This window comes from Cyanistes caeruleus, chromosome 11, assembly GCF_971803275.1.
Source record: "Cyanistes caeruleus chromosome 11, bCyaCae1.hap1.1, whole genome shotgun sequence".
Lineage (NCBI taxonomy): Eukaryota > Metazoa > Chordata > Aves > Passeriformes > Paridae > Cyanistes > Cyanistes caeruleus.
In genome coordinates, this window is record NC_141711.1 from 21559728 (window position 1) to 21584999 (window position 25272).

Here is a 25272-nt window from a genome sequence, read left to right on the forward strand (position 1 = left end):
CAAGACACTGTGCATAATGATCACACTCTTTCCCGAAGAAAGACAGGGTCCTTGCAGGCCTTCCAGAAAGCATCTCAGGGGAAGCTTTCGGTCTCCCCTGCCCCGTTTCCTAGACTTGAGCCAAATCCTTCCCTCAGAGAAAGACAGGAAGCTCAGGTGTGTTAGGAGATAACTGTGAGCATTGGCACAGGTGAATGGTCAGGAATCCAGAGGCTTTTGCAACCCTCCTCCATGGAGAATCCCTTGTTGTGTATTTTTGATAAACCGGAGCTTAAATGGCAAGTCAGCGATTGGAGAAATACACCACTGAGACAAAAAAAGCTGTAAAGTGCCTTGTTTGGAGGAGGGACAAGTAGGATGAGAAAAGTTCAAAGAGCAAGTACTGAGAAGACAAAGAAGAAAACCTGGTTCTTTGAAGGTTCTCTAATTTTTGTTTTCTTCTCTGTGCCTTGTTGTCAGGGAAAGTAATCCCCAAACACCAGAGGTTTATATCCAAAAAGGAGACACGGGAGTCCTTTTACGTTATTCAAAAAAAGGGAGAGGCCATGGGGCATTCCCCTGGGGTCTCTCAAAGAGGTGGACGCAGCCTCCTTTTTATCCTAATTTCCCTGTCCCTCTCTCTTTCCCCAGTGGCTGAGGTATTTGAGAGGTACCGACTTTGCAGAATGCCTGATACTTACGATTCTCCTCTAATGTATAACCCTCCCTCTTCATTTTTAATTCCTATAGAATTTTTGGGTTTTCCCCATTGTTTTTTTCATCTGTCAACATGCAGTATCATTTTCCAGAAAATCTACAGTTTGTTTGTAAAGGCAAATATGGTTTTTTCCATTCATTAATCAGTGGAATCCTTCCCGTAGTTTTATATCTCTCAATGCTAGTTTTATATCTCTCAATGCTAGTTTTATCCACCAGCAGACCCACAGCTTCTTTGTAAAGGTAAATCTGTCATTTCTCTCACAGGGAAGACGTGACTTAGTATGAGAAATCTGCCATTGTGTAGTATTTCTGTTGTTAGTCAGTACTCAGTAAAAGAAGTCTGTTGTTTTGTGCGAGCATGGATGATCCCTGATCCATCCATGCAGGTTTCCTGCAAAGGCAATGTTTTAGTAATGGACTGTTGCAAAATAGGTGTTTTCTGCTGGTAGGCTGGTGCAAACACGTTCCTTTCTGTGGTAACAAACCAAAGGCGCTGCGCGTGTGCATCCTCACAGGCCTCTCAGCCCGCAGCATCGGCCCCAAGGGCTGCTCTGTCCCTGCCTGCGTGCCTGGCTGATGGGCAGGGCTGGAGGCCTTGGAGAGCAGCGGCCATTGCGGGCACGGGGCTCCCAACAGCTGCCCCCTGGCCCAGCTGGGCCCCACTTGGCGAGGAAGGAGTCTCCCAGCCCTGGCCTGGCTGAGTAGCTTCTGCCTGCCCCGGCCTCTGCTCTGGGCCCTACGCTGGCCACCCCGACAGCCCCTGGGCCAGGCTGTGGGAGGGGATGCTTTGCCCTCACCTGGCTGCCTGACATCAGGACCCTCCTGCTCCCTGTCGCACATGGCGGCTGTCAGCGCTGAGTCCCTGTCCAGGAACGCCGCTGCCTCCGCCAGGTGCTGGTCCTGTCTCTCTGTGGGAGAGAGAAGAGTGATGGGAGTTTGCAGAACAGGCCCAGAGCTACAAGGGCGCTACTCCCTGGTCAGCCCTGCGTGAGCCCTGCTCCTGTCTGCCTTCTGCTCCCGTCGTTGCATTGAGGAACACCGCCATCTCCTCTGGATGTTCCTGCGCTGATTCTGGGAAGGGAGAGGCAGGTGAGCCTGCAGCACAGGCCCAGACCCCGAGGTGTGGGGCCCCTCTGGTCCCTGGGCAGCTGCTTCCCTGCCTTACCTTCTCCTCCCATTGCCAGGTTGCACTGACACACGGCCTGAGCCCAGCCTTCCCTTTTGGGGCCTAGGGAAATCTCTGCTCCTGGCCCCGGCACTGGGCGCTTTCTCAGCCGGTCAGGCAAAGTGATGCTCCACAAGAGAGGCATGAGCATTGCAGGCAAGCCTACATCACTGCAGTCTTGCCAAAGGGCACCAAGAAGAAGCCAAGAAACTGCAGGCCCATCAGCCTCTCCTCCATCTCCTGACAGGTGACAGAACACCTCCTCCTGGATGTCATCTCCAAAGCTCGGGAATAACAGGAAGGGAAAACCATGCTTGAGGAATCTCATAGCATAGCCACCTCTGCTGCAGTGACTGGCTGGGTTTGTGTGGGGAGAGCAGTGGCTGAGTTGTCAGCCGGAACTTCAGCGAGGCTTTGTCCCTGCCTCCCATCACATGCTCCTGAGGCAGCTGAGGGAGAGTGGGGTGGAGAAGTGGACAGTGGAGCTCCAAACTCAGAGGGGTTGTGACCTCAGGGGGCCGTGCTGGGGCCAGCCTTGTTTGCCTTATTCCCCAGTGACCTGGCAGAAGGGACGGAGCGCTCCCTCAGCACGTTTGCTGATAGCACAGAAGCGGGAGCAGGGGCTGATACACCACAAGGCTGTGCTGCTCTCCAGAGTGACCTGGACGGGCTTGACAGCCAAGCAGAGAGGGACCTAATGAAGTTGCTCAGGACAAAGCCTCTAGAAGAGCTTGAAGCTTTGCAATTGCTAGGCAAGTATAGTTGTTTTGCATATTGGAATGTATAAGGTCATGTGGTGATGTCCAGTCAGGGGAACCACTCAATCTCTATAAGTTACAGAACCAGTTCCTTAACTGTGTAAAGAAAGTCTTTGAGGCAAACTGCAAATTCAGAAACTTCTCCTAATATGAAGTTGGATTTTCACCATTTTCTGGCATGCTGGATGAAGCATAGGGTTTCCAAAAGGAATGTGAAAGCAAGCCAATAAATCTTCTTTTAGAGTTCACACGTGTTTCCTGCTTGTTCCTTGAAGAACTTGCCAAACAATGTTACTTTTGAAATCCATTCAAAGATCTAATAGAAAAAAATACTGTCCAAAAGTGTTAGCCTGTGTTTCTGAATAGGAACATGTTTCTTGTGTCAATTCAAGATTTGTACCAGGGTTTGGGATTTTTGATGTGTATGCTTTGAATGTAAGTTGCTTCTTTGCAGGACTTTGAATAATTAGACTTTTAGTAATTAGGTTGTGCAGCAGTGACAACATTTTACTGCGTGGTGCTGAAAAGGGTTGAGAAAGAGTCGGTGGCTGTGTGTCAATGCATAACTTGCGGGAGCAGCACTGGACTAGTTCACAGGGCTTGGAGAAGCAAACGGGTTCCTGGTGCTGAGGACAAAGTGTCCACAGCTCGGGATTGCATGGCTGAGCTCTTCTGGCTCCTTCTGCTTCAATGCCTTGCCGAGACACAGGTTCCCTGCAGAGCCCCGGGTGCAGCTTCCCAACTCTCCCCTTTTCTTCTGCCTCCTCCCTGCCTCCTGGATAAAGACATTCCCTGGCATTGCACCTGCTGTGCCTCCCTCCTAGTTCAGTGAAAGCATTGTTTTCCACCCAGGGGGGCTCTCCCCTGGAAACAGGAACATGGATGAACTCCCGGTGCCCCAGCATCAGGCAGGTGCAGGGTATCTCTGCTTCTCAGCCCCTGCCCTGTTTCCCTGGGATCCCGCTGACAGTTCTAGCAGTCAATGATCTGGACTTTGCAGGAGCGTGTTTGCAAAGACGTGAATGTGAAAACTCTACAAGAACTGTTTGTATGTGTCATGTCTTTACTTTTTTCAATATATTTGCTAGAAGGAAAGCATGGACCAAACTGACAAAGTTCTTTAATTTGGGAAAAGTATTTGACTCCTGAGCTGAGTACTGTTGCAAGCTCTCCAGTCAGATACAAGGTAATCTTTCATTGAATTTCCCGTGTTTCCATTGCGTCAATGTAAAGAATGAGCTTTCTAAGGAGCTTAATACTAATTTTTCCACTTAATATGAAATGTCAACTTCATTAGATGGTTAGATGACAGGAGAATTGAGGTTGGGAGGCAGCTGCAGTGGTCCCCAGCTTCATCTCCTGTTCCCAACGGTGATCAGCATGGGCATGAAATCAGGTTCATCTCAGTTTACTGCAGAGAGGTCTTGAGGAAAACGTTGGTTCACCGAGAGGAGGTTTGGAATCTGTGAAGTGCAAGAGACTCTGCACAAGCTCGACTGCCGGGGCAGGAGCCCTGGCATGGCGGTGCCTGAACAGCACCTTTCTGCCTACAGTGCCACCCTCGATGACTGCCCTGGGGCCTGGGATTGGACCCTGCACTTGCTGCAGGTGTCCCTGGCCTGGTTCCGTGCTGACCAAAGGCTTGGAACCATCTCAGAACCTTGGTTCCCAAGGGGGCGGCCTCAAGTGGCTGCCAGGCAACTGAGGCCATGGCTGCCTGAACTTTGGGAGCAAGATGCTGATGTCAGAGTGGCCATTGTGACGCGTGCAACCAAAGCCCCAAAAGGGAAGGCTGGGCTCAGGCCGTGTGTCAGTGCGACCTGGCAACGGGAGGAGAAGGTAAGGCAGGGAAGCAGCTGCCCAGGGACCAGAGGGGCCCCACACCTCGGCGCTCTGGGCCTGTGCTGCAGGCTCACCTGCCTCTCACTTCCCAGAATCAGCGCAGGAACATCCAGAGGAGACGGCGGTGTTCCTCAACGCGACAATAGGAGCAGAAGGCGGACAGGAGCAGGGCTCACGCAGGGCTGACCAGGGAGTAGCACCCTCGTAGCTCTGGGCCTGTTCTGCAAACTCCCATCACTCTTCTTTCTCCCGCAGAGAGAGACAGGACCAGCACCTGGTGGAGACAGCGGCGTTCCTGCACAGGGACTCAGCGCTGACAGCCACCATGTGCGACAGGGAGCAGGAGGGCCCTGATGGCAGGGAGCCAGGTGAGGGCAAAGCAGCCCTCCCACAGCCTGGCCCAGGGGCTGTCGGGGTGGCCAGCGTGAGGCCCAGAGCAGAGGCCAGGGCAGGCAGAAGCTACTCAGCCAGGCCAGGGCTGGGAGCCTCCTTCCTCGCCAAGTGGGGCCCAGCTGGGCCAGGGGGCAGCTGTTGGGAGCCCCGTGCCCGCAATGGCCGCTGCTCTCCAAGGCCTCCAGTCCTGCCCATCAGCCAGGCACGCAAGCAGGGACAGAGCAGCCCTTGGGGTCGATGCTGTGGTCTGAGAGCCCCACAGAGCTGCTCATGCCCGCTGCCATTGGCTCTGTCCCCTGCAGCATGCGTGTTGTGTCACCGTGTAGAGGCTGACCCGGACATCTGCGGTGATAAACAGGAGAAATACGGGCTCTGTGCCCACGTCTTCTGCCTGGTGAGTGGCTCTGGGCACTCTCTCCAGCATTGCAATGGGCAGTCCCTGCCACCCTGTCCTCATCAGCTCTTCTCCCTTTCTGCAGTATTTTGCCACACTGCTTTTCCAGCAAGCCAATAAACGTGTTGGACTCCTGGGTTTTCTGCATCGAGATATCCAGCTTGCAGTCAGGCGGGCAGCACAGAAGGTGAGCGCCTGGCAAAAGAGCAAAAAAATTTGTGCCAGGAGAGGTTGGCCAGAACTTATCCCATACCTCCAGCAAGAAAGGCTGACCATGCAGCCAGCTGTGGGACAAAGTCTGGCTCCCAGCAGTTCTGTGGAGCCTCTGGCACAGGAGCTTCCTTCACCAGCTGGCTCTGAGGGCTGAGAGCCAGCAGCGGCCCCATCCTGCGCCCTGCCCGGAGCCCTGGGGCTGTGTGGGGAGGCCCCGAGGCTGCTGCTGATGGGGCTGCTTGTCTCATTCCAGCACTGCTGCGTCTGCGGCCAGAGCGGGGCCACCATCATGTGCTGCAAAGAAGGCTGCGACAGATGGTTCCACCTGCCCTGTGCCAAGGAGGGCGGCTGTGTCAATCTGTACATTGCCCCATTCAGGTAGCCCCTCTCCCCTCCTGGCCACCCCCAGGGAAGGACCAAGACTTTCTCATTATGCCCATCCCTTTGCCCCCAGGTCCTACTGCCCTGAGCACCGTCCAGAGCAGGACGTGCAGGTGACTCCAGAGCCGGGCACCGAATGCCCCATCTGCATGGAGCCAGTGGAGGACAGAATGACCTACAAGACCATAGTGTGCCCGGCATGCAAAAGAGCCTGGTTCCACAGGGACTGCCTCCAGGTGGGAGCCATGCCCTCAGGCCTGGGACACAGCAGGTGCTCAGCAGCACCGGGGCCTGGCTCACACTGCTTCTGTTTGCCCTGCAGGGACAGGCCATGGGAGCTGGTGTTTTATCCTTCTCCTGCCCCCTCTGCAGAGACCATGAGACATTCCTTGTTGAAATGTTCATCATGGGAATCCGCATCCCCTTCAGGTTGGTGTCGTTCTGTGGGGCTCACAAGACAGGAGGGTGCAAATGCTGTGCTGTGCCAGGCCCTGCCCCAGCAGTCCAGGCCCTGCCCCATCCAGGGAGTCTGGACTTCCGCTTCTCATGGGACTTGGAAAAGCATTGGAGGAAGAGCAGGGACACCCTGTTACATCCATGGGGTCAGGGCAGCAAAAACACATCAGCTTTTCCTTTCTCCATTAGAGACCCAACATGGGAGGACAATGACGCCTTTGCAGATCTTGGAGAGAGGCACAACAGGTGCAATGCCAGGGAATGCTTTTACCCAGGAGGCAGGGAGGAGGCAGAGGAAGAGGGGTGAGTTGGGAAGCTGCACCCGGGGCTCTGCAGGGAACCTGTGTCTCGGGAAGGGCTCAAAGCGGAAAGAGCCAGAGGAGCTCGGCTGCACAATCCCGTGCTGGGACACTTTGTCTTCAGAGCCATCAACCCGTTTGCTTCCGCAGGCCCTGGGAGCTGCTCCTGTGCTCCTCCTGTGCTGCTGAGGGCACCCACAGGCACTGCTCTGGCCTGACAGTGAGGACAACCCACTGGGAGTGCGACAGCTGTGCTGGTCTCGACACGGGTATGAGGCAAAGCAGGCGGGTGTCCCTGGGCTGGGGCCAGTGCCCAGGCTGGGCACGACAAAGCCCATGGGCTTCTGGAGGGCTGGGGGCAGTGCTCTGGTCGGGCTTTGCCTGCTCCAGGCCTGACAGGCCTCTGACATTCCTGTTTGGCCTTGCAGCCCCCAGGGATGAGCTGGAGCTCAATGGCCCCAGCCTGACCAGACAGTCAGGACTGGAGCCTGCTCATGGCCTGTCAGAATCTGAGGCCATCAGGCCAAGCTCCAGCAGCGCAGTGCCATCGCGTCTGGCTCCCCAGTCTCCAACTCCAGGGACCAGCAGTCACAGAAGCCTCCGGCGTCCAGCTTCTTCCTTGGCAGACACCGGCAGCCCACGCACAGCAAGGGCAAGATCCAGCAGCTGGACGGGCCCTGAGAACAGGGTCCATTCCAGACGTGCCGGGCCTGACCGCAGGCGAAGCCGCTCTCACCAGCAAAGGCGGGCCTCAGATGGAGCCGTCCGGTCGCGGAGTCGCCATGACAGGAGCAGCAGGAGAACATCAAGTGCAGAGAGGCCCAGGCAAAGGGAGACACCGTCGCGGGCTTCCCGCAGACACAGCCGCTCCCGGCAGCAAGCTCATGCCCAGAGTCCACCTGCCCGGTCGAGGAGTTGCCGAGACAGGCGCAGCAGGAGAACATCGAGGGCAGAGAGGCCCAGGCGAAGGGAGATATCCTCGGGGACGTCCCCCAGACGCAGCCGCTCCTGCCCGCAACGTTGGGCTTCAAATCAACCTGTCCAATCCCGGAGTCGCCAGGACAGGAGCAGGAGGACAGCAGCAAGTGCTGAGACACCCAGGCGCAGGGGGACACCATCGGGGACGTCGCGCTGGAGCAACCGCTCCCGCCAGCCACGTCGGGCCTCAACTCGGACCTCTATCAGCAGCACGTAGTGTCATCTTTTCTTTCTAGTCCTTCCGTTTGCTGCTGTAAGTGAAGGTGAGAAGGGTCAGTACAGGGACCTTGAGATTTGCAGGTCTGTGGGAAAACCCGAATTAGCTCTTGGCATTTCTATGATTCTTGGTTTCTGTTATCGTGTATTGTTAAGGGAAAAGCCACTTAAGGACATAGCTAATTAAAAAGGACACTCATTGGTGCCTTTAGACAGATATTTCCCCACTGCTTACCCTTGAAAGTGAACCAGTCCTTAATGGCTTGGATATGTTTAGGGAGACATGAAAAGAAAGGTGGCTCTTAGGGAAGCTGTCTTTGAAAAGGCCGTGTGCTGAGTTGCTATCCTTAAACCATCTCATTTCAGTAGAGCCTTCCTTCAGTAAAGCAGAAGAAGAAAGAAGAGAGTGAGACACTGCCTCAAGTGTCTGGAGAAATCGATTGAGACACTGCTGCTGATTTTAAAGACTTGATTGGACCTTCAAAGATCAAACCAGAAAAGACCGTGGAAATTGCCTGGGACAAAGAGGATGCGCAGGACTCTGCCCCAGACGAATGTCCGAGACCTTTACCTGAAAACGACAGAACTCAGGAGTCGAGTGTGTTCAAGTTTTCCTTCTTTGGAGACACAGAGGAGTTGGGCATCAAAGAAGGTAACAGCAGAACCCTCCTAACGGAGCCATTTCTAAGGAACGGCTTCTGGCAGGCACTGTAGAGCAAGATGGTGTAAAGAAGGTCATAATCCAGAGGATGATCAGCAGCAGAAGTCAGTACTTATGCTGAAGCATTTTGATCTTCATTGCTACTTGCCAAGGTTGTGGGAGATTAATGAGAGGTAACTCCTGCTTGCATCTCAGGAATTTTGAGAGGCACGCCTTGAGAAGGCATTGGGATTTTTGCAGAGTGGTGAAAAAGCTTGTTGTCATGCCCTAAAGTTCTCAAACAGGGACAGAGGTGACACAGCAGTCATACCAAGTTACATGGAACACAACAGGATTTTAAGGAAAATGGGTGTTAAGGTAGAGGGAGGAGCAAAATCCTGGAGTTGACCCCAAGCTCCATGACCATTCATTAGTTACCGAATTCTATTCCTGGACCTTCAGAAAAGTGAAACTGAATGACACTGAAGGATCATTGGGGTGTCCTAAGCTCAGATAAAATAAGGCCTTATGAAATGAAGATGAAGGAATATTTAATCAAGTCACAGTCAGATAGGAATGAAAGGAAGCCGTGCCAAGTTATCCAAAATATTAACAAACAACAACACAAAGCAACAAGCCCCCCACACTTGTGCTAAATTCAGAAGCTATTCACTGTCTTCTGGATGCGATGATAAATGTTGAAGAATACATAGGAGATGCCTTGAACAAAGTGGAAGATCCTGGAGCAGAGCTACAGCTCAGAAAATCAGGGAGGAGAAGATTCTGTCCTTCCTAAATCTGTCTTCCCCAGTGTACATATTTCACTTGAAAGAAGGAATTTTTCCTGGCAAGCAGAGAAATAATCTGGTTTTGGCTTGCTTTCTCTTTTGGTGCTGGTTTTGCAGAGCCTCACGTACTTGGAACAATAAAACTGGAAAAAGTCAGGTGGCAAGAGGATTCACATTTCCAAGACCTCACTTCTGAGGGTGCTGATGAGCCTGAGATGTCAGAAATTGAAAAGCACCAAGAAAGGCAAGTTCCATTTGTATTTGTTGTCTACTTGGCTGTAGTAGTTGGATGCTGTGGGAATATGAATGGCAGCACTGAGGAAATGGGAAACTGACACTGCACACCTCTGAGCAAGGAAAGTCATCTTGGAAAACCATTGGTGCTGTGTGGAGTCCAGAGTCCCAGCAGCCCATTGGATGTGAAGTTGAATGTGAAGAGAGAGAAGATGAGCACAAGAAATTGACTGGGTTGTTTTGGTTTGGCCAAGCCCAAACTGAGTTTTGCCAAAAGGCAAAGACACAGTCAGTTTTCTTGTAAAAAGTGGGTTTTTTTAATAGAAGGTTTTATTTGCAAACTATGGAGTAGAGTTCTTCCATGTATACCATTTCTCTGAGGCACTACAGCTCTAACTCATGCTCATGGGATTTGATAGGACCTTTTAGGATGCTAAAACCCCTTTGTACTTGTCTAGGGTTTTTTCTCTACCATGCACAGAAAGTGCTGGAGTTTTCTTCTTCTCTAAAGATGATGAACACCTAAGAGGTACGACACAACTTGTTCAGCCCCTTTTGTATATTTTTCCCTTTTAAACCCTTACTGGACTTGAGTAAGGAGGAAAAAATGTTATGAATGCTCTGTAGTCAAAATTTGCCATGCTTTCTTGTGGTCAAAGTTGTGGTAGATCCCATGAGAGAGTCCTGGTAAAAACTAAAGGCTGATCAGCTTTCTGGCTTTCCTTTCTTTCAGATAATTGCCTCATAGCTATAGGAACTTTTAGAGCTTAGCAAAAATATAGTCACTAGACAGGTTACTGAGACATTTAGGATCCTTTCAGGTAGGTCTATCACCTTTAACTTTTTCCTGTCTTTCTGGTGTTAATCTGAGGAATGCCGAGTGCTCTTGTCAGTGGCATATGTGCGTGCGGTTCTTCATCCTAATGAATCTGGGGCTTTCTCTTCTGAAGCCAGTGAATTTTCGATTCAGAAACAAAGACAACAACAACAAAAGAAAACATACACAGCCCCCAAAAATTACACAGGGCGCCAAAACAATTGCTTGTTCTATTTTGTAGAATATAGTCTCAAGTCAGGCTTAAATGACGTTTGTTTCTTGAGACTTGTTAGATAACGCTGATGAAATGTATGGCTGTGTTCATACAGTTACTGCCCTGCAATCTTCCAGCCTGTCTGATTTACAGGGTGTGTTAGAATGGAGATCTCAGCCCTTGGCAGGCAGCACTTCTGGGGGCAGCTGTGGGATCCTGCTGCTGAGCATTTAATGCAAGAGCTGCTGTTTCACTGCAATTTAGATTTCAGCAGGTTCAGGGAGACAGCTGCTGCCTTTCATTTTTCTTAGTACACCAGGCTGCAGTAGGGAACATTTCTGTTGGAGCCGACATGTGGTGGGGGGCAAGAGAATAGGAGGGACGTGAAGAATAGAGCTTCTGACTTGACTGTTGTGTTGTTCATTCATGATTGTTGGTAGCAGCAGCAGAATCAGAAGGGTTGAACCCTACTGATTGGTGTTGTGTTTTGTTTTGTGCAGAGGGCCCAGAGTTATTTTGTAGATCTGTAGAGCTCAGTGAAGAATAAGAGGGTTGGGAAGACAGATGTAGATTATTGCTTGAGGTGAGTATGGAACATCTGTTCCCTGGTAACTGTGGCTGAATGCTGGGCATGGGGAGGGAACACAGCTATGGATGTGCATGCAAAATTAATTCAGGACCTCCAGAAGAGCCTGAAACTTTGTAACTGTCAGGGAACAAAAGGTTGTTAGTATACTGGTGTGTGTAACATGATGTTGTGATGTCCAGCCAGGTAAACCACTGCATCTCTGTATGTTACAGGAGCAGCTAGCTAACTAGATGTAAGGGAAGTGTTTAAGAGAAACAGTGAATTTAGAGACTTCTGCGAGTAGTGGATTCAAAAACTTCTCCTAGGAATATGTTAGATTTTCATTAATTTCTGGATCGTCTAAGGAAGCATAAGAATTCCAAACGGAAACTGAACCCAAACTAATAAACCCTTTCTTGAAAAGAATCGTGTCCTATTTGTTCCTTGAAGAAGTTGCCAAACAACTTTACCTTTTAAATCCTTTCAAGGATCTAACAAGAAACAATATTGGCAAACCCAGTTAGGCAGTGTTTCTGAGCTGGCGCTGATGCTCTCGGGTTCCGGGGAGCCACGGGAAGGCTCCAGTCCAGACTGTCCGGTCAGGCTGGGGCCATTGAGCTCCGGCTCAGCCCTGGAGGCTGTGAGGGCAATCAGCAATGTCAAAGGCCTCCCAGGCCTGGGCCAGGCTGGGCCGGAGCAGTGCCCCCAGCCCTCCAGGAGCCTACGGGCTCTGCCAAGCCCAAAAGGGGGCTTGGCCTGACAGCCGTGCCCAGAGCAACAGAGCTGTCACACTCGGCGCTGGTTCTGGTCGCTGTCAGGCACGAGCAACACCTGTGGGTGCCCTGGGCAATGCAGGAGCAGCACAGGGGCACTTGCCAGGGCCTGGGGAAACGCAGGGGTCGGCCTTTACGGGACGACACAACACGCATGCTGCAGGGGACAGAGGCAATGGCAGCGGGCATGAGCAGCTCTGTGGGGCTCTCAGCCCGCAGCATCGGCCCCAAGGGTTGCTCTGTCCCTGCCTGCGTGCCTGGCTGATGGGCAGGGCTGGAGGCCTTGGAGAGCAGCGGCCATTGCGGGCACGGGGCTCCCAACAGCTGCCCCCTGGCCCAGCTGGGCCCCACTTGGCGAGGAAGGAGGCTCCCAGCCCTGGCCTGGCTGAGCAGCTCCTGCCTGCCCCGGCCTCTGCTTTGCCCCCACGCTGGCCACCCCGACAGCCCCTGGGCCAGGCTGTGGGAGGGCTGCTTTGCCCTCACCTGGCTCCCTGCCATCAGGGCCCTCCTGCTCCCTGTCGCACATGATTCTGGTCAGTGGTGAGTCCCTGTGCAGGAACACCATGTTCTCTTCCACGTGCAAGTCCTCTCCCTCCATGGCAGAAAGGAAGAATGCTCGACTAACTACGGAACTGCTACATAGCAGCATACTTCTCTTAATACTTACTCATGGTTTCCCTGGAATCAAAGCACTCAGCTCCCTTTACCTGGGGTATTTGAAGGGCAACTGTATCAAATCCCAGCATTACATTTTTAGAGCTGCACAAAGGAATAGCTGACTGCTTGGTAAAGAGTTTAACATACTTGCAAAATTATGAAGGTGGCCCTTTTTAATGTCAGTTACACTTGGTAGGCTTTTCCTTTGCTGGAAGGAGCTGTTTCCCCAGTGATCTGGCCCGGCATGTCTATAACTCTGCTGAGGCCGCTAAGTACTACTACTAACACTGCTAGTACTACAACTACTATAACTACAACAGGCACTACTCATGGTGCCCATGGCCTGGGGAGCTGCTGTATGTTGACCCTGCTATTGCCTCACTCTGTGTGCTGCAGCTGCTGCTCTCCAGAGAGCAAGATGGCAGCGACTCTTGGTATGCTTCATGTTGGGGGCTCCTGCGGTTGCTGGCCCCTGGAGGTGGAGCGTGCAGAGGCAAATTCTGATGGCCTCAGGTTCTGCGTAACCACAGGAAGGCTCCAGCCCTGAGTGTCTGGTCAGGCTGGGGCCATTGAACTCTGGCTCACAAGTGCAGGCTCTAAGGCCGAGCAGGATGGCCAAGGGCTCCCCAGGCCTCGGCCAGGCCCGAGCAGTGCCCCCAGCCCCCAGGGAGCAGACAGGCTCTGCCAAGCCCAGCCTGGGCACTGCCCCCAGCCCAGGGGCACCCGGCTCTTTGGCCTTATAACCCGTGCCAATACCAGCCCAGCTGTCACACTCCCATGTGCCACAGTTTTCCCTGCAGCACATGATGGTGGCCCTGCTTTGGCCACAGATGCAGCAGTGCTGGAATGAGCCAAGCAGCCCCATCAGCGGCAGCCTCGAGGCTTCCCCAAGCGGCCCAAGGGCTGAGGGCAGGGCGCAGGATGGGGCTGCTGCTGGCTCTCAGCCCTCAGAGCCAGCTGGTGGAGGAGGCTCCTGTGCCAGAGGCTCCACAGAGCAGCTGGGAGCCAGACTTTGTCCCACAGCCAGCTGCATGGTTGGCCTTTCTTTCTGGGGGTCTGGCCTCTACTTTGGAGGGCAGTGGAATGCTGGACTGGAGGCCCAATGTGCCTGGTGGAACATTGGGATGCATTGAGACACGTTGGGGGATGGATAACACATCGGGGGATGACCAGGATGTGTCATCTTGCGATGGTGTCTCCTTACACCTCAGCCACAGCTCCGGGATCTCTGCTCATCCCTGCTGTTCCAGCCGACTGTTCCTCAGAGCCCTGCAGGAGCACCGGGACTGCCCGCCCGAGGGGGTTTGTGAAGCAAAGCCTCTCCTCCATCCCTTCCCGTCTCGGCCAAGAAAGCTGCCACAGGGTCCCTGGTTCTGTTTTCTTGCTAATGCTGTAGTTATTGTTGTTTGTTTGCCTTGTTATAAATACTAGTAAAGAACTGTTATTCCTATCCCCAGATCTCTGCCTGAGAGGCCCCTTGATTTCAGAATTATAATAATTTGGAGGGAGGGGGTCTACATTTTTTTATTCCAAGGGAGGCTCCTGCCCTCCCTAGCAGACACCTGTCTTCTAAAACCGAGACACCAAGGGCAAATGGGGAGGCCTTACCAAGGGTAGAAGATGGAGACGCTGACTCAGTTGGGCTTAAGAAAGAAAACAGAAAACCTGATAAAGACAAGAGTAAATCAGAAAGGCTCACGAAAACAAGAAACTAAGAGCGCAGACAGACGCCCATCTGGCCCATTTGTCATCTTACCCTGAAAGGTAGGAAGGTCAAGACGCATTCCTTTCTCCCTTCCAGGACCACTACTCATAAAAAGACCACCGACTTCTTTCAAAGAACAAACCAGGCGTGCTTAATTTCCTTTTTCCTCATTAACATGAGAAATGGAGAGTGGGTGGTAACTGAGTTATGAATATGTATTTGTATTCAATACTTTTGTAAATCAAAGCCTTTTACCATTTGTACTCAGGGCTGCGTGCACATTAGGGATGACCCAGCACCAGTCCAGCGCTAATTAAACATATCCTTTCTAATTAAAACAATTAGAGAGTTTTTGTCCATCCAGTTGGATATTGATACTAGATCATATCCATATTTTGGTAAATCCCCTGATACCTAAGATTCCCCTCTAATGTATAACCCTGCCTCTTCATTTTTAATTCTTAGGAATTTATGGTGTTTCCCCATTGTCTCTTTCATCTTTCAATATCCAATTTCATTTATCAGCAAACCTACAATTTGTTTGTAAAGGCAAATATCTTTTTTCCATTCATCAATCAGTGGAATCTTTCCCATTGATTCTTTTATCTCTCAGTGCTAGTTTTACCTACCAGCAGACCCACAGCTTATTTGTAAAGACAAATCTGTTATTCCTCTCAATCCCTCTCCTTTTATTTTTTTAATAATTGTCTTTCCAAACTTTAGTTATCATTGACTTAATTTCTTGTTCCTGGGTCTTTTTTTGATTTTGCAATTATTTGCAGTGACATCAATTTCTGTCCTTTTGCAGCCATCTCTGGATCAGTAGGCATGGCTAATACTTGCATCTCTTTGATCACACGTTGAATTATTTCTACTAAGCAAGGGATGATGCATGTTGTCCTGGGGTAACTTTATGATACTGGTATCCCCAATCATCTGGTTTATGTTATATATTAAGTTCTGCACCTTTAAGACTGGCTTTGAGAGCAAGGGAAAGAGAAGAAAAAGCATGCAGTGTGTTAAAGAAAAACATCACTCCCACACATCCCGCTCCTGGACTGTGGTGTCTGCAGCACGGACAGACAGTGGGACAGAGCTTCTCTCTGGTTTTTAGTTAGTTTTAGCCAGCTGAGGTAGAGGAGTTTCCTGGACCTTTGTTTTTTTCCTTTTTTTTTCCCTCTTAGATCTGTGCAAGCCTTCTCTAGACTGAACACCCAGCCAAACCCCGGGAGCTCATGCCTGTGGCCCACAGGGGCCTGGGCCTCGGCACTTTCCAGCGCCGAAAGGACTGATAAGAACCTGAGCGAGCCAAGCTACACCACATGAAAAAGACTTTTCTTCCTAGACTTGCCATCCCATCGAATAGCGAGAGGTTTTATTATTTAGTATTATTCAATTTCTGTAAAATAAACAGCCTTTTCCACTTCTCTCCAAAGAATTTTTTTTTTCTTTTTTTTTCCCTCTTTCCCGGACCAGGGGTGGGGAGGGGGCATTTCCCTGAAGAAATCCCCATTTAGAGTTTTCCTCCCTAATTTGCCCTAAACTAAGACACATGGTAAAAAGGTTAGAGTTGCTGCAGCACAAAAAAGCATTTGTTTAATCTATAGCTCATGAGGTAACCACGGAAACATGTCCCATTCTCCTGTATATGCTTCCTGTTCTATTTAGACAATAAATGCCTCTTTCCGAAGAATGAAGCTGTCATGGATTTCTTTCTTCATCCCAAAATCTTGTTTCTATTATGGACTTCATCCAGGGTGCTAACTCACTATTAAGGTTTGACTGGGCTGGCCACCTATGGCCAGTTTTCAGATTCCCCTGGGCCTCTGCAGACCCAGCAATTGCTAAGGTTAAAGGTTTCTGCTACTTCTTCTCCTAAGGTTAAAAAATTATTTTCCCAATTTTAGCCCCAGCCTGACAGTATAAAGGTAAGATTATTAAGAGAAACATTCTAATGGTGTCATCTAATTTCCTGACCTAATTTTCACTTTCATGTTGTCTCCTGCAACACCTGTGGTGAGGGAAGGCACAGAAACAGCTTAACATAAAGAAAGCCATGACAGCCAGGATTGACCTCTAATGACTGGAGGTTGGAGAGAAGGGATGCCCACACAAACTATTTCAGCAGGCAGTCTGTGGGGAGGCACTCAGGGCTCCCCCTGATGTCGACGCACTGGCTCCTGCTCTGGTCCACTCCTGTGGAGTGTCATTCACAGCTTCCCATCCTTCTCCTCCAGCTGAGATGTCCAAATCTCCAAGGCTTCAGGGATCTTGACCCGAGTGCGATGGGTCCACCTGTGTCCAGCTCTCTTGACAGCTGTTTCTGTGGACAGCAACACTTGGAAAGGTCCAAGCCACTTAGCCACCAGTGGTGCTTCTTTCCACTCCTTAACTAAGACCCGGTCTCCTGCCTGGATGTTGTGAACAGCAAAGTCCAAAGGCAAGGTCTGTGCCAGCTGAGTTTCCTGTTGAAGAGATTTCACAAGAGTCAGTATCTGGGCCACAAACTGTTTTTAATATACATCACTTTTCTTTAGCCCTGCCCCAGGCGGAGAATTACAAGGATAAGGATTTCCAAACATCAATTCAAAGGGAGATAGTTGAATATCCCCCCTGGATCTGGCCCTTATTTGTCGCTCTATTGGGAACCACGAGAAGAACAACACAGACTCTCTTGTGGAGTCGAACTGGAAAATTTCTCTCAGTTCATTATCTCAGGTCTTCTTTATAGACCGATACATGAAAAGTACAGAAAGGAAAACTCTTATTGGTTAGTAAACTAACACATTACCATCATTTCTTAGTGGAGTTCACCACCCCTCAACCTTGTCTTGCAAGAAAACAAGGAACAGACACACAGCACCTGCAAGGCTGTCTTCTATCACTAAGGATTGTTTGAATTCCTCTTTATGAATTCCCAGGCCACTTTCCCAGGCAAGACTGAGAAAGGTATGTGGCCTGCTATTCCACAGGCACTATGCTCCCTGCTTCACTGTTAGCATCCATACTTATTCTTACTAAAGCCAGTGGCAAGAGCTGTACCCACAGCATCTTAGTTTCTATCACCAGTTTCAGAATGTGTTTCTTCATTTCCCCATTCATCTGTTCAACTTGGCCCGAACTCTGGGGGTGCCAGGGGGTTCCATTGTATCCCTAAAGCAGTCATTACTCCTTTAAGAAATTTTCCTGTAAAATGAGTGCCCCTATCTGAGTCTGTTGCCTCCACAGTCCCATAGCTTGGAATTATTTGTTCCAAAAATACTTTAATAACTGGTCTGGTAGTTGCTGAAATGTCTGGAAACGCTTCTGGCCACCCTGTTAACAGACATACTATTACCAGAAGATATTTAAATCTTGCCACTCGAGGCATTTCAGTAAAATCTACCTGGCATCTCTGGAAGGGATGTACAGGCCAAGGCCTCCCTCCCCTGGCAAGTTTCATTGTAACTCTGTTACTGTTTTTAGCACAAATCAGATGACCCTCAATAGCTCGCTTTGCCAGAGTAAAAAGACCCACAGCAGCGTACATTTTGAGGAAGGCTTCTGCTATTCCTTGGGAGCCCCAATGACTTCCTTCATGAAGTTGTTTTAACAACTGTAAAGCTAGAGCTTTTGGTATCCACTGCTTACTATCCCTTGTAAACCAATTACCCCCTCTTTCCTCTGCCCCACTCTCTTTAACTATCTCAAGTTCCTCTGGTGGAAAAGACAGCTTCTCTGGCAGCGGTGTATGGATGCTAACTGTGAGCAAAAGCAGGGAGCACAGTGCCTGTGGAAAAGCAGGCCGCATAACTTTCTCAGTCTCGCCTGAGAAAAGTGGCCTGGGAAATCGTAAGGGGGAATTCAAAGGTTTACTCTCTCTTCTGCAGGGAAGTTTCAAGGACTTTAGCCTTTAATATCACGACTTATTCCAGAGGCTGGTTTGTGCAGACAGGCCTTTCATGCCTACCTTCTGTTAGAATATTATCTACAGTCCCCTGATTCTCTTTTTGCACAAACCAGGCTTTGGATGTGACTTGTTCTACATTTTTGCCAAGACAAGATAACATACAACTTAAAACCACCATCCCAATTACATTATAAGTAAAATCCATCCCCCTTCTAGCACAAGACGCCTCAGCCATCTGGTGATGCCCCAGATGGTGAGCCAACTTCCAATGGTGTCACTATCTTCTTTCAGGGCATGTAACCCATCCTGTAGCTGTTGTAGTTGCTTATGGATGGAAACTGAATGATCAGTAAGATTCAAGCAGCACATGCCTTCAAACTCCTCACAACCATGGCCTTGTGCTAAGAGCAAAAAGTCAGTTGCAGCTCGATTTTGCAATACTGCATGATGTACACTTCTCACATCAGCTGAAAGTTCACTTAACATTGTGGATGTTTAGTAGAATTCTTTTCTAGTCCAGCAAGCGAGCCTTTTTAGAGTTGACAAGATTTTAGCAGCAGCTACTCCTGGAGTAAAGAAGGAGGTTGCCCATATTATTCCAAAATCCCAAAAGTCAGGATCTCTAACATCATTACATTGTAATTCATTCAGTCTTCGCTTTGACCGTTTGATGTTTTTTATTTTATCAGTTACATTCAGCAATTGATGAAAGCTTGGATGGAACAAAGTAAATTTCCCAAGATAACAGGGTCCTCCATGTGGACTAGCAGGAATTGCACTCTAAGCTCTACCTCAACAGATTAGGAATATTGAACTAGGTAATTGCCTTGGTAATTGTCCTGTGAGATTGCACCATGAATAAAAGGCTTTACTTTCAGTGTGAGTAACGAGATCAACTATAGGATTGAGTGTAACCCAGCGTTGCATTACTTTGTTGGAATGGCTTTATGTCAGGGGCTCAAGTATTGTCCTGAGGTATTGGTGAAACCTAACAAGCCTAATTCTTCTGGGGGCTCTATGGTAATACTGAGAACTTTGATAATTTTTGCTTGCCAACAGGCTTCAAGCTGTCTTAATGTGAAGCCAACAGTGCGATTGCACTCTTGCGACATTGCCAATTGATTCAGTCGAGTCTCGTTACTAACTAAACCTTTAAATGCTTGAGGATCCCATTCAGGGACTCCTGTGAGACAGGTGTGAAAAGGATCTCCAGGTGTGGCTAGGCTAAAATACATCGACATTTTGGCCACTCAAGTGTGCCAGAGTGACCCAAATGTTCTGTCACTTTTGGATGTCAGTTAGCAGACAGCTGGGACTATACACAACACAATTACCATAAGCAGTGTGTTCCATGCAAATGACACCATGCCTGCAGACTCACAATTAAGGCATTAATGTGAAATGAACTTTCAAATATGCTTATATTAACTCTTCAAAGGGGAATGCTTATACTTCATACTAATATCTTTTCTAAAGTATCAATAACCTACAAATAACAATTATAACACAAGCTATACTCTTTATCTTAAACTATTATCTAACTACTTTTAACACATGTGCTCTAGTATTTATGCAATCTAAGCGTGAAAGCAATTTGCTGAAAGGGTAAAATACAATTACAATTTGATCTTATATAAAGTTAGATGGAGTCTCTACACTCTTCTAGATCTTCTATAAAACTCTTCTCACAAACAATGATTTAACGTGATTCAGTCTTGGAATGTCCGCTGCTCCTGTGATGTCAACTGGCAGCTGATCGGTGACTGAGTGAGGGCATCGATGTTCAGCTTGTTCTTCACATCCTTCTAAATCTTAAAACAGAGAATAACTGAAAGAATTGGTAGAGACACAACATCATGAGAACAACACAAAATTTCTGTTGGCAAACTGTCTGTGTAGAGCTCAGACACAACTGTGTCCTGACAGCTCCACTTCTGATCCTGTTTGGAGTACCAAGGTTGTGTGGTGATGTCTGTGTTTATTGGATCTCATGTGTTCAGAGGCAGACAGTCTGGTCAGATGAACAGGTGACCTTTTTGAACCTGCCAACAAAACACAGACTCTTCTCCCCTTGAAGTTAATGAAGCATTTTGGCTTAGCTATGGTTCACCCAATAGGAAATTTAAGTTATATGATCTTTCTAAACTTTCAATATAAATATTTCATTATTGTGCTCCAAATTTCTAATGCACATATTACACTAATATGTGTAAATGCTTTTAGGGTATCAATCTCCCCCCGTTTTGTTTTTTTTTTAAAAAAAAAAATAATAAAATGAGATGTACTTCTGTCATACACATCAACATTAATACAAAACCATATACACAATAAATAAAAACCCATAGCAGTTAAAAATCAATCAAATCATAAACATTAATAATAACATATATAATATCAAACTACCACTAACCAATTATATACTGCACCAGCATCTTAGAGTCTGCAAACAAACAAAAGAAATCAGTGAAGGATTGGACAACCACCTCCAGAAATGATTCTCCAAGCTCACTTCAAAATTGATCCAGTTGTCATATTAATAGGGTCAAATTGCTGAGTCAAAAAGTGACTCAGATACTGATTTGGTGCAGAAAACATCTGGATCTGTTGGCAAACATTCTGTCCAGCTAAAGTCAAGGCTTGGCCGGGGCTTTAAACTGGAAAATGAGTTAAGATGCCTCTTAACTCATTTCTAAAACAAGGTTCTCAATAGTAGCAGCTATGAGATGCTTACAGCACAGGAAACTGTTAAAATGCATTTGTACAAAGCAAATAATCAGAAGCCTCAGGTACCAGACCAATTCAACCATTCAGCAGTTGGTTTAATCTGAAGTTCTCCCATGGCAGCTGACTCTCAGCAATGGTACATTTTCTTGGAATTCTGGAAACACTGAAAAATGAGAAAGCTATAAAAAACAAAAACTGCAGTGATTGCAACAAACAAAAGAACTCCCAATGAAATCAAGGGTGTCACAGACTGCATTCACTTTTATCCACAAGCAGGTTCATCAGTGTTCTATCACAGCTGTTTTAGTTGTAGTCATCTCCATCTCTCTAAAAGAAATAACTATCCGTTATAGTTTAAACAAATATGTTTAACAAAACATAGAACAATTCAAATTAAACTATACTTAAACACGATTAAAATTAGTTATAACAAAAGGAAATAACAAAACATGAAAAGAAAATCAAATTTATAAAACTTAAAATCATTCAAACTTAAACATAATAAAACTTAGTTTTGCTTAATTCTATTAACCCTTAACCTATATCAAATAAAAGCATAACTTAATCTTCCTCTATTATTATAAAAAGGCAACTGAAAGTTTGGCATATACTTTTTAGACACAATATAACAGTAGCATGGATTCACTATAATGATTATAAAAAAATAAGAAATACACAAGAATTCTATGTCAATTGGCTCTAATAAAAACTCACAATAATTACAAATGTTGCTAAAATACTTATTCATAAAAGGAATTTGCCTAGTATATGCTTAAATTGGTTAGGATTTTAAAGTGCACTTTTACTAAAGAAAAACCACAGCAACACATGATTTGGCAAGTTGCCATTCAGCTTTTGTAGCATTTTTCAGAAACATCAAGTCCAATTCTTAATTACAATCTGAAGTCCAAATTGGAATATATATTTACATGTTACGCGTGTTTTTTATAACAAAAAATATTGACATTGAAATTATCTTATTAAAATTGTGTTAAAAACAAACAAATGGGTAATATATGCTTAACTTCACTTTGTCTTTTACAGTAAAGTTCTCCTCGGTAATTATTTTTGAAACCATAAATCTCTTTTGTAGATAACTTTAATTGGAAGGTTGTTTTCTTAGGAGCTGTAAATCATACAACATTTTAACATTAGCTTTTAAAATTAATTATTGCAAGGTATCTTTTACTTCTGTTAATATTCACATTAAACACTTTTTAAAAAGGGACTTTTTAAGCTTCCAAAGAATCACAATACTTTTCTCCAAAAAACTGCAACTGCATTAACTCATAATTACTTAAAACACAAAATTCACTCTAACAGGGTATACAGAAACATTTTAAAAACCCAATGAATCATGACTTTTTAACACACTGGATACTGTCCCGGTGCTTTTTCTTAGAGAGGTAGCGGGGGGTGAACTGCCCGCTCTGCTGCTGCTCTGCTGCTGTTATCTCTAGAAGGTCTGAGTAATGTCTCCATCATCCCCCACATACTCTTGCAGAGAGGAAAAACAGAGAGAAAGAAAAAACCTCACAAAGTTAACTTTAACAAATGCAGTTCTTTCTCTCAATATTTCTCTCGTTGTTCACAGATAGAAGAAAAAGGGCACCATTTTATAAAAACAGGCGATGTTACACGAAAAGCCTCTCAGGGCCAGGTGGTAACAATGGTGACCATTGCAGCTTATCAACTTTTAATTACAGTGATGTACTTCAAACTAGATACCATATAGTTAGCGATTTTTTGGCTATTTTGTCTCTCTTTGAAGCTGTCTGAGCCACCTGTTTCTGTTTCAACTGTTTCCATAATTGCTGATATTTGTCCAGCGTGGCCTTGGAGCTTCTTCTGCACTGCCTCTGCCCTGGGGGTGCCTTTGTTCTCTGTGCACACTTCAGTGCTTTCCCCCACGTCCCCCTGGTTCAGGTGGAAACCATTTTAAATCAGGTTTCTCTTCTTGCAGGGTAGTAAAGTTGGAACTTAGGTAAGACTGTGGTGCTAAAAGTGTCTCCAAAGTTGGAGCAAATAGTTCAGGATGTATCACATCCTGCCGTTGCTGAACAGATTCTGTTTGTTGTTTTGGCATTTGTTGTGAAGTTTCTTTCTTCTTATTTTCTTCTCTTTGAATCTCCCTCCCTCTCTCCAAGGACAGCATAGACAGGAATGCTCACCCAGCAGTGGGAGGTAGAGATGGCTGCTGTGACACAGGTAGAATTACAGGGCTCACAGCCTCAGTGTATCTCGCTTTTCTGTTTTTTAAGGTATTAATTACAATCTGCCAAGTTGGACCGAGAGACAAAATGTCCTTGATCCTCCCTGTAATCATTTTCTTCTACAAATCCCCCACGTCTTCCCATTCTTCTACTGCAAAACGCAGCGGCGGCACCGAAAAGCGCCAATTTTCATTGGCCCATAAAACGAGCTTGTCCAGGTCCTTTTCCCTGACTGCTTAGCCTATTATCGTATTAACGATAATACTCAGAAACAGTTTTTCTGCTGCTGCAAATTCAACTTCCATGCTGGTGGTGCAGGGTGGGGAGAAGGTTGCGACCCCTCACTTACTCCTCTGCCTCTGGTTTCCCCCAGCTGCTCAAGACAACGTCTCCCCGCACACGGGCGAGCCTACCCGGTACCGATCCGAGACCGCGTCTCTCCGCACACGGATCCGCTCCACCAGCCATGGTCCACAACCGCGTCTCTCCACACACCGACCTGCTGAAGCCCCCTGCCTTCAGGGTCCCTGTTTGGAGCGCCAGATATTGAGAAACAGCTCAGACTATTCACCAGTCTTCACAGAAGTATGGCAAACATCGTTTATTTCTATCTTTAGCACACTCTTATAGGGTTTTACAGGGTCTGCGGGCTAAGCATGTTACCATTGGCTTATACACACAGGTTTACATTTTTTCTCTTAGACACAAGGATATTGTTTATTTCATTTTCTCTGCTTCAGGAAAGTTTCAAGGACATTAGCCTTTAATATTGCAGCTTATACCAAAGGCTGGTTTGTGCAGACAGGCTTTTACTAAAATATCATGCCCACCTTCTGTTAAAATATTCTCCACATCCTAATATAATTCACAGACTCTCACAAGCCCACACAGTTCTGCTGTCTGAGCTGACCAGGTGGGCAGTAACCGCCTCCTTTTTTTCTTAATTGCTTTCTATTGACGATAGAATATCTTGTAAATAATTTCTCTTCTAGCACTCTTGAAGACTCATTTATAAACACATTTTCTCCCTCAGGCCAGGGACTATCTCATAAATCTTCTCTCATTTGCATCTGGAGATTTACTACCTGAATGCAGTCATGGGTTTCTTCCTGTCCCCCCTCTTCAGGGCTGTTCAAACAGGAGGCTGGGTTAAACCTTTTCCTAATTTTAAATTCTAAATCCTCTGGTTCCATTAAACAAGACTCATACTGGAATAACTGAGCACTGGTAATCTACTTAGAGGGTCTCTTAGTTAACAAAGCTTTAATCTGATATGAAACTTTTACAATCAGATACCTTCCCCCTTGTCAGCTTTCAGGCTCTAGCCATGATCAGAGCTGTGGCTGCACAGTTTTGCAGACAAAGGGGCCAGCCTCTGGCCACCGGCTCTAAGGGCTTGGGAAAATAGGCAACAGGCCTCCGTGTTCCCCCATGCTCTTGCACCAAAATTCTTTTAGCATCACCCTGTTTTACATTCACATATAGTTCAAATTCTTTTTTTGAGTCAGGAAGGGCTGAGACTGCGGCATTAACCAATTTGTATTTTAATTCTCTAAAGCTTTGCTCTCCTTCTGGTGTCCATAGGATGACATTAGGATTGTCTTGGGTTAAAAAGAAATATAAAGGTCTGGCCACAACAGAAAAATCTTCAGTCTATACTCTGCACTACCCCAATAACCCTAAAAACTGCTGTAACTCTTTTTTCGGCTGGGCTAATGGTACCAGTAAAATCTCTTGTATTCTTTCTGGATCAATATATGTAACATTCCAGTCAGAATACGTCCTCAACATTTGACCTTTTTTTCTACTAACTGTCTTCTTTTTTTTGGACACTCAAGTCTTTTATAGCAAGAAAATTAAGCAGCTTTACAGTAGCCTCTTCAACTACCTTTTCCCTTTTCCCTGATAAAAGCAAATCATCCACATACTGTAACAACCTAACTCCTGAGGCTGGAGTAAACGCTTCTCATATTTTCTGCAAAGCTTTCCCAAACAAAACCGGTGACTCTGGATATCCCTGCAGGAGCACTGTCGATGTCAATTGTTGCTTCCCTATTTTCTTTCCTTCCTCTTGTTCCCACTCACAGGCAAAATACTCCTTACTGTCTTCTGCAATTGGACTCCTCTAGAAAGCATCCTTCAAATCCAGGACTGAATAATACTGATGTGAAGAAGGGATCTGGTTCAGGATTGTATAGGGGATCTGGAACTGTGGCATGCCTTGATCTGACAATTTCATTTATTATTTTTAAATCT

General features: G+C 47.2%; 1 protein-coding gene across 4 annotated transcripts; it reads left to right on the forward strand.

Moving 5' to 3' along the window:
- Positions 1 to 4099: 4099 nt before the first annotated feature.
- LOC147651120 (E3 ubiquitin-protein ligase PHF7-like) lies at positions 4100 to 11478 on the forward strand. Of its 4 annotated transcripts, none has more exons than XM_086846526.1 (16): positions 4100 to 4461; positions 4557 to 4832; positions 5160 to 5251; positions 5337 to 5438; positions 5718 to 5842; positions 5919 to 6081; positions 6168 to 6274; positions 6491 to 6604; positions 6751 to 6869; positions 7029 to 7841; positions 8161 to 8628; positions 9340 to 9466; positions 9915 to 9985; positions 10190 to 10277; positions 10988 to 11070; positions 11289 to 11478. In XM_086846526.1, the coding sequence occupies exons 2-10, from the start codon at positions 4790 to 4792 to the stop codon at positions 7793 to 7795; spliced, it is 1632 nt and encodes a 543-aa protein (XP_086702652.1). In that variant the 5' UTR covers positions 4100 to 4461; positions 4557 to 4789; the 3' UTR covers positions 7796 to 7841; positions 8161 to 8628; positions 9340 to 9466; positions 9915 to 9985; positions 10190 to 10277; positions 10988 to 11070; positions 11289 to 11478. The 4 variants fall into 4 exon arrangements, with proteins under 4 accessions (XP_086702652.1, XP_086702650.1, XP_086702653.1 ...); XM_086846524.1 differs by having other exon boundaries at positions 8161 to 8446; XM_086846527.1 differs by having other exon boundaries at positions 4318 to 4461; positions 8164 to 8628.
- Positions 11479 to 25272: the final 13794 nt, after the last annotated feature.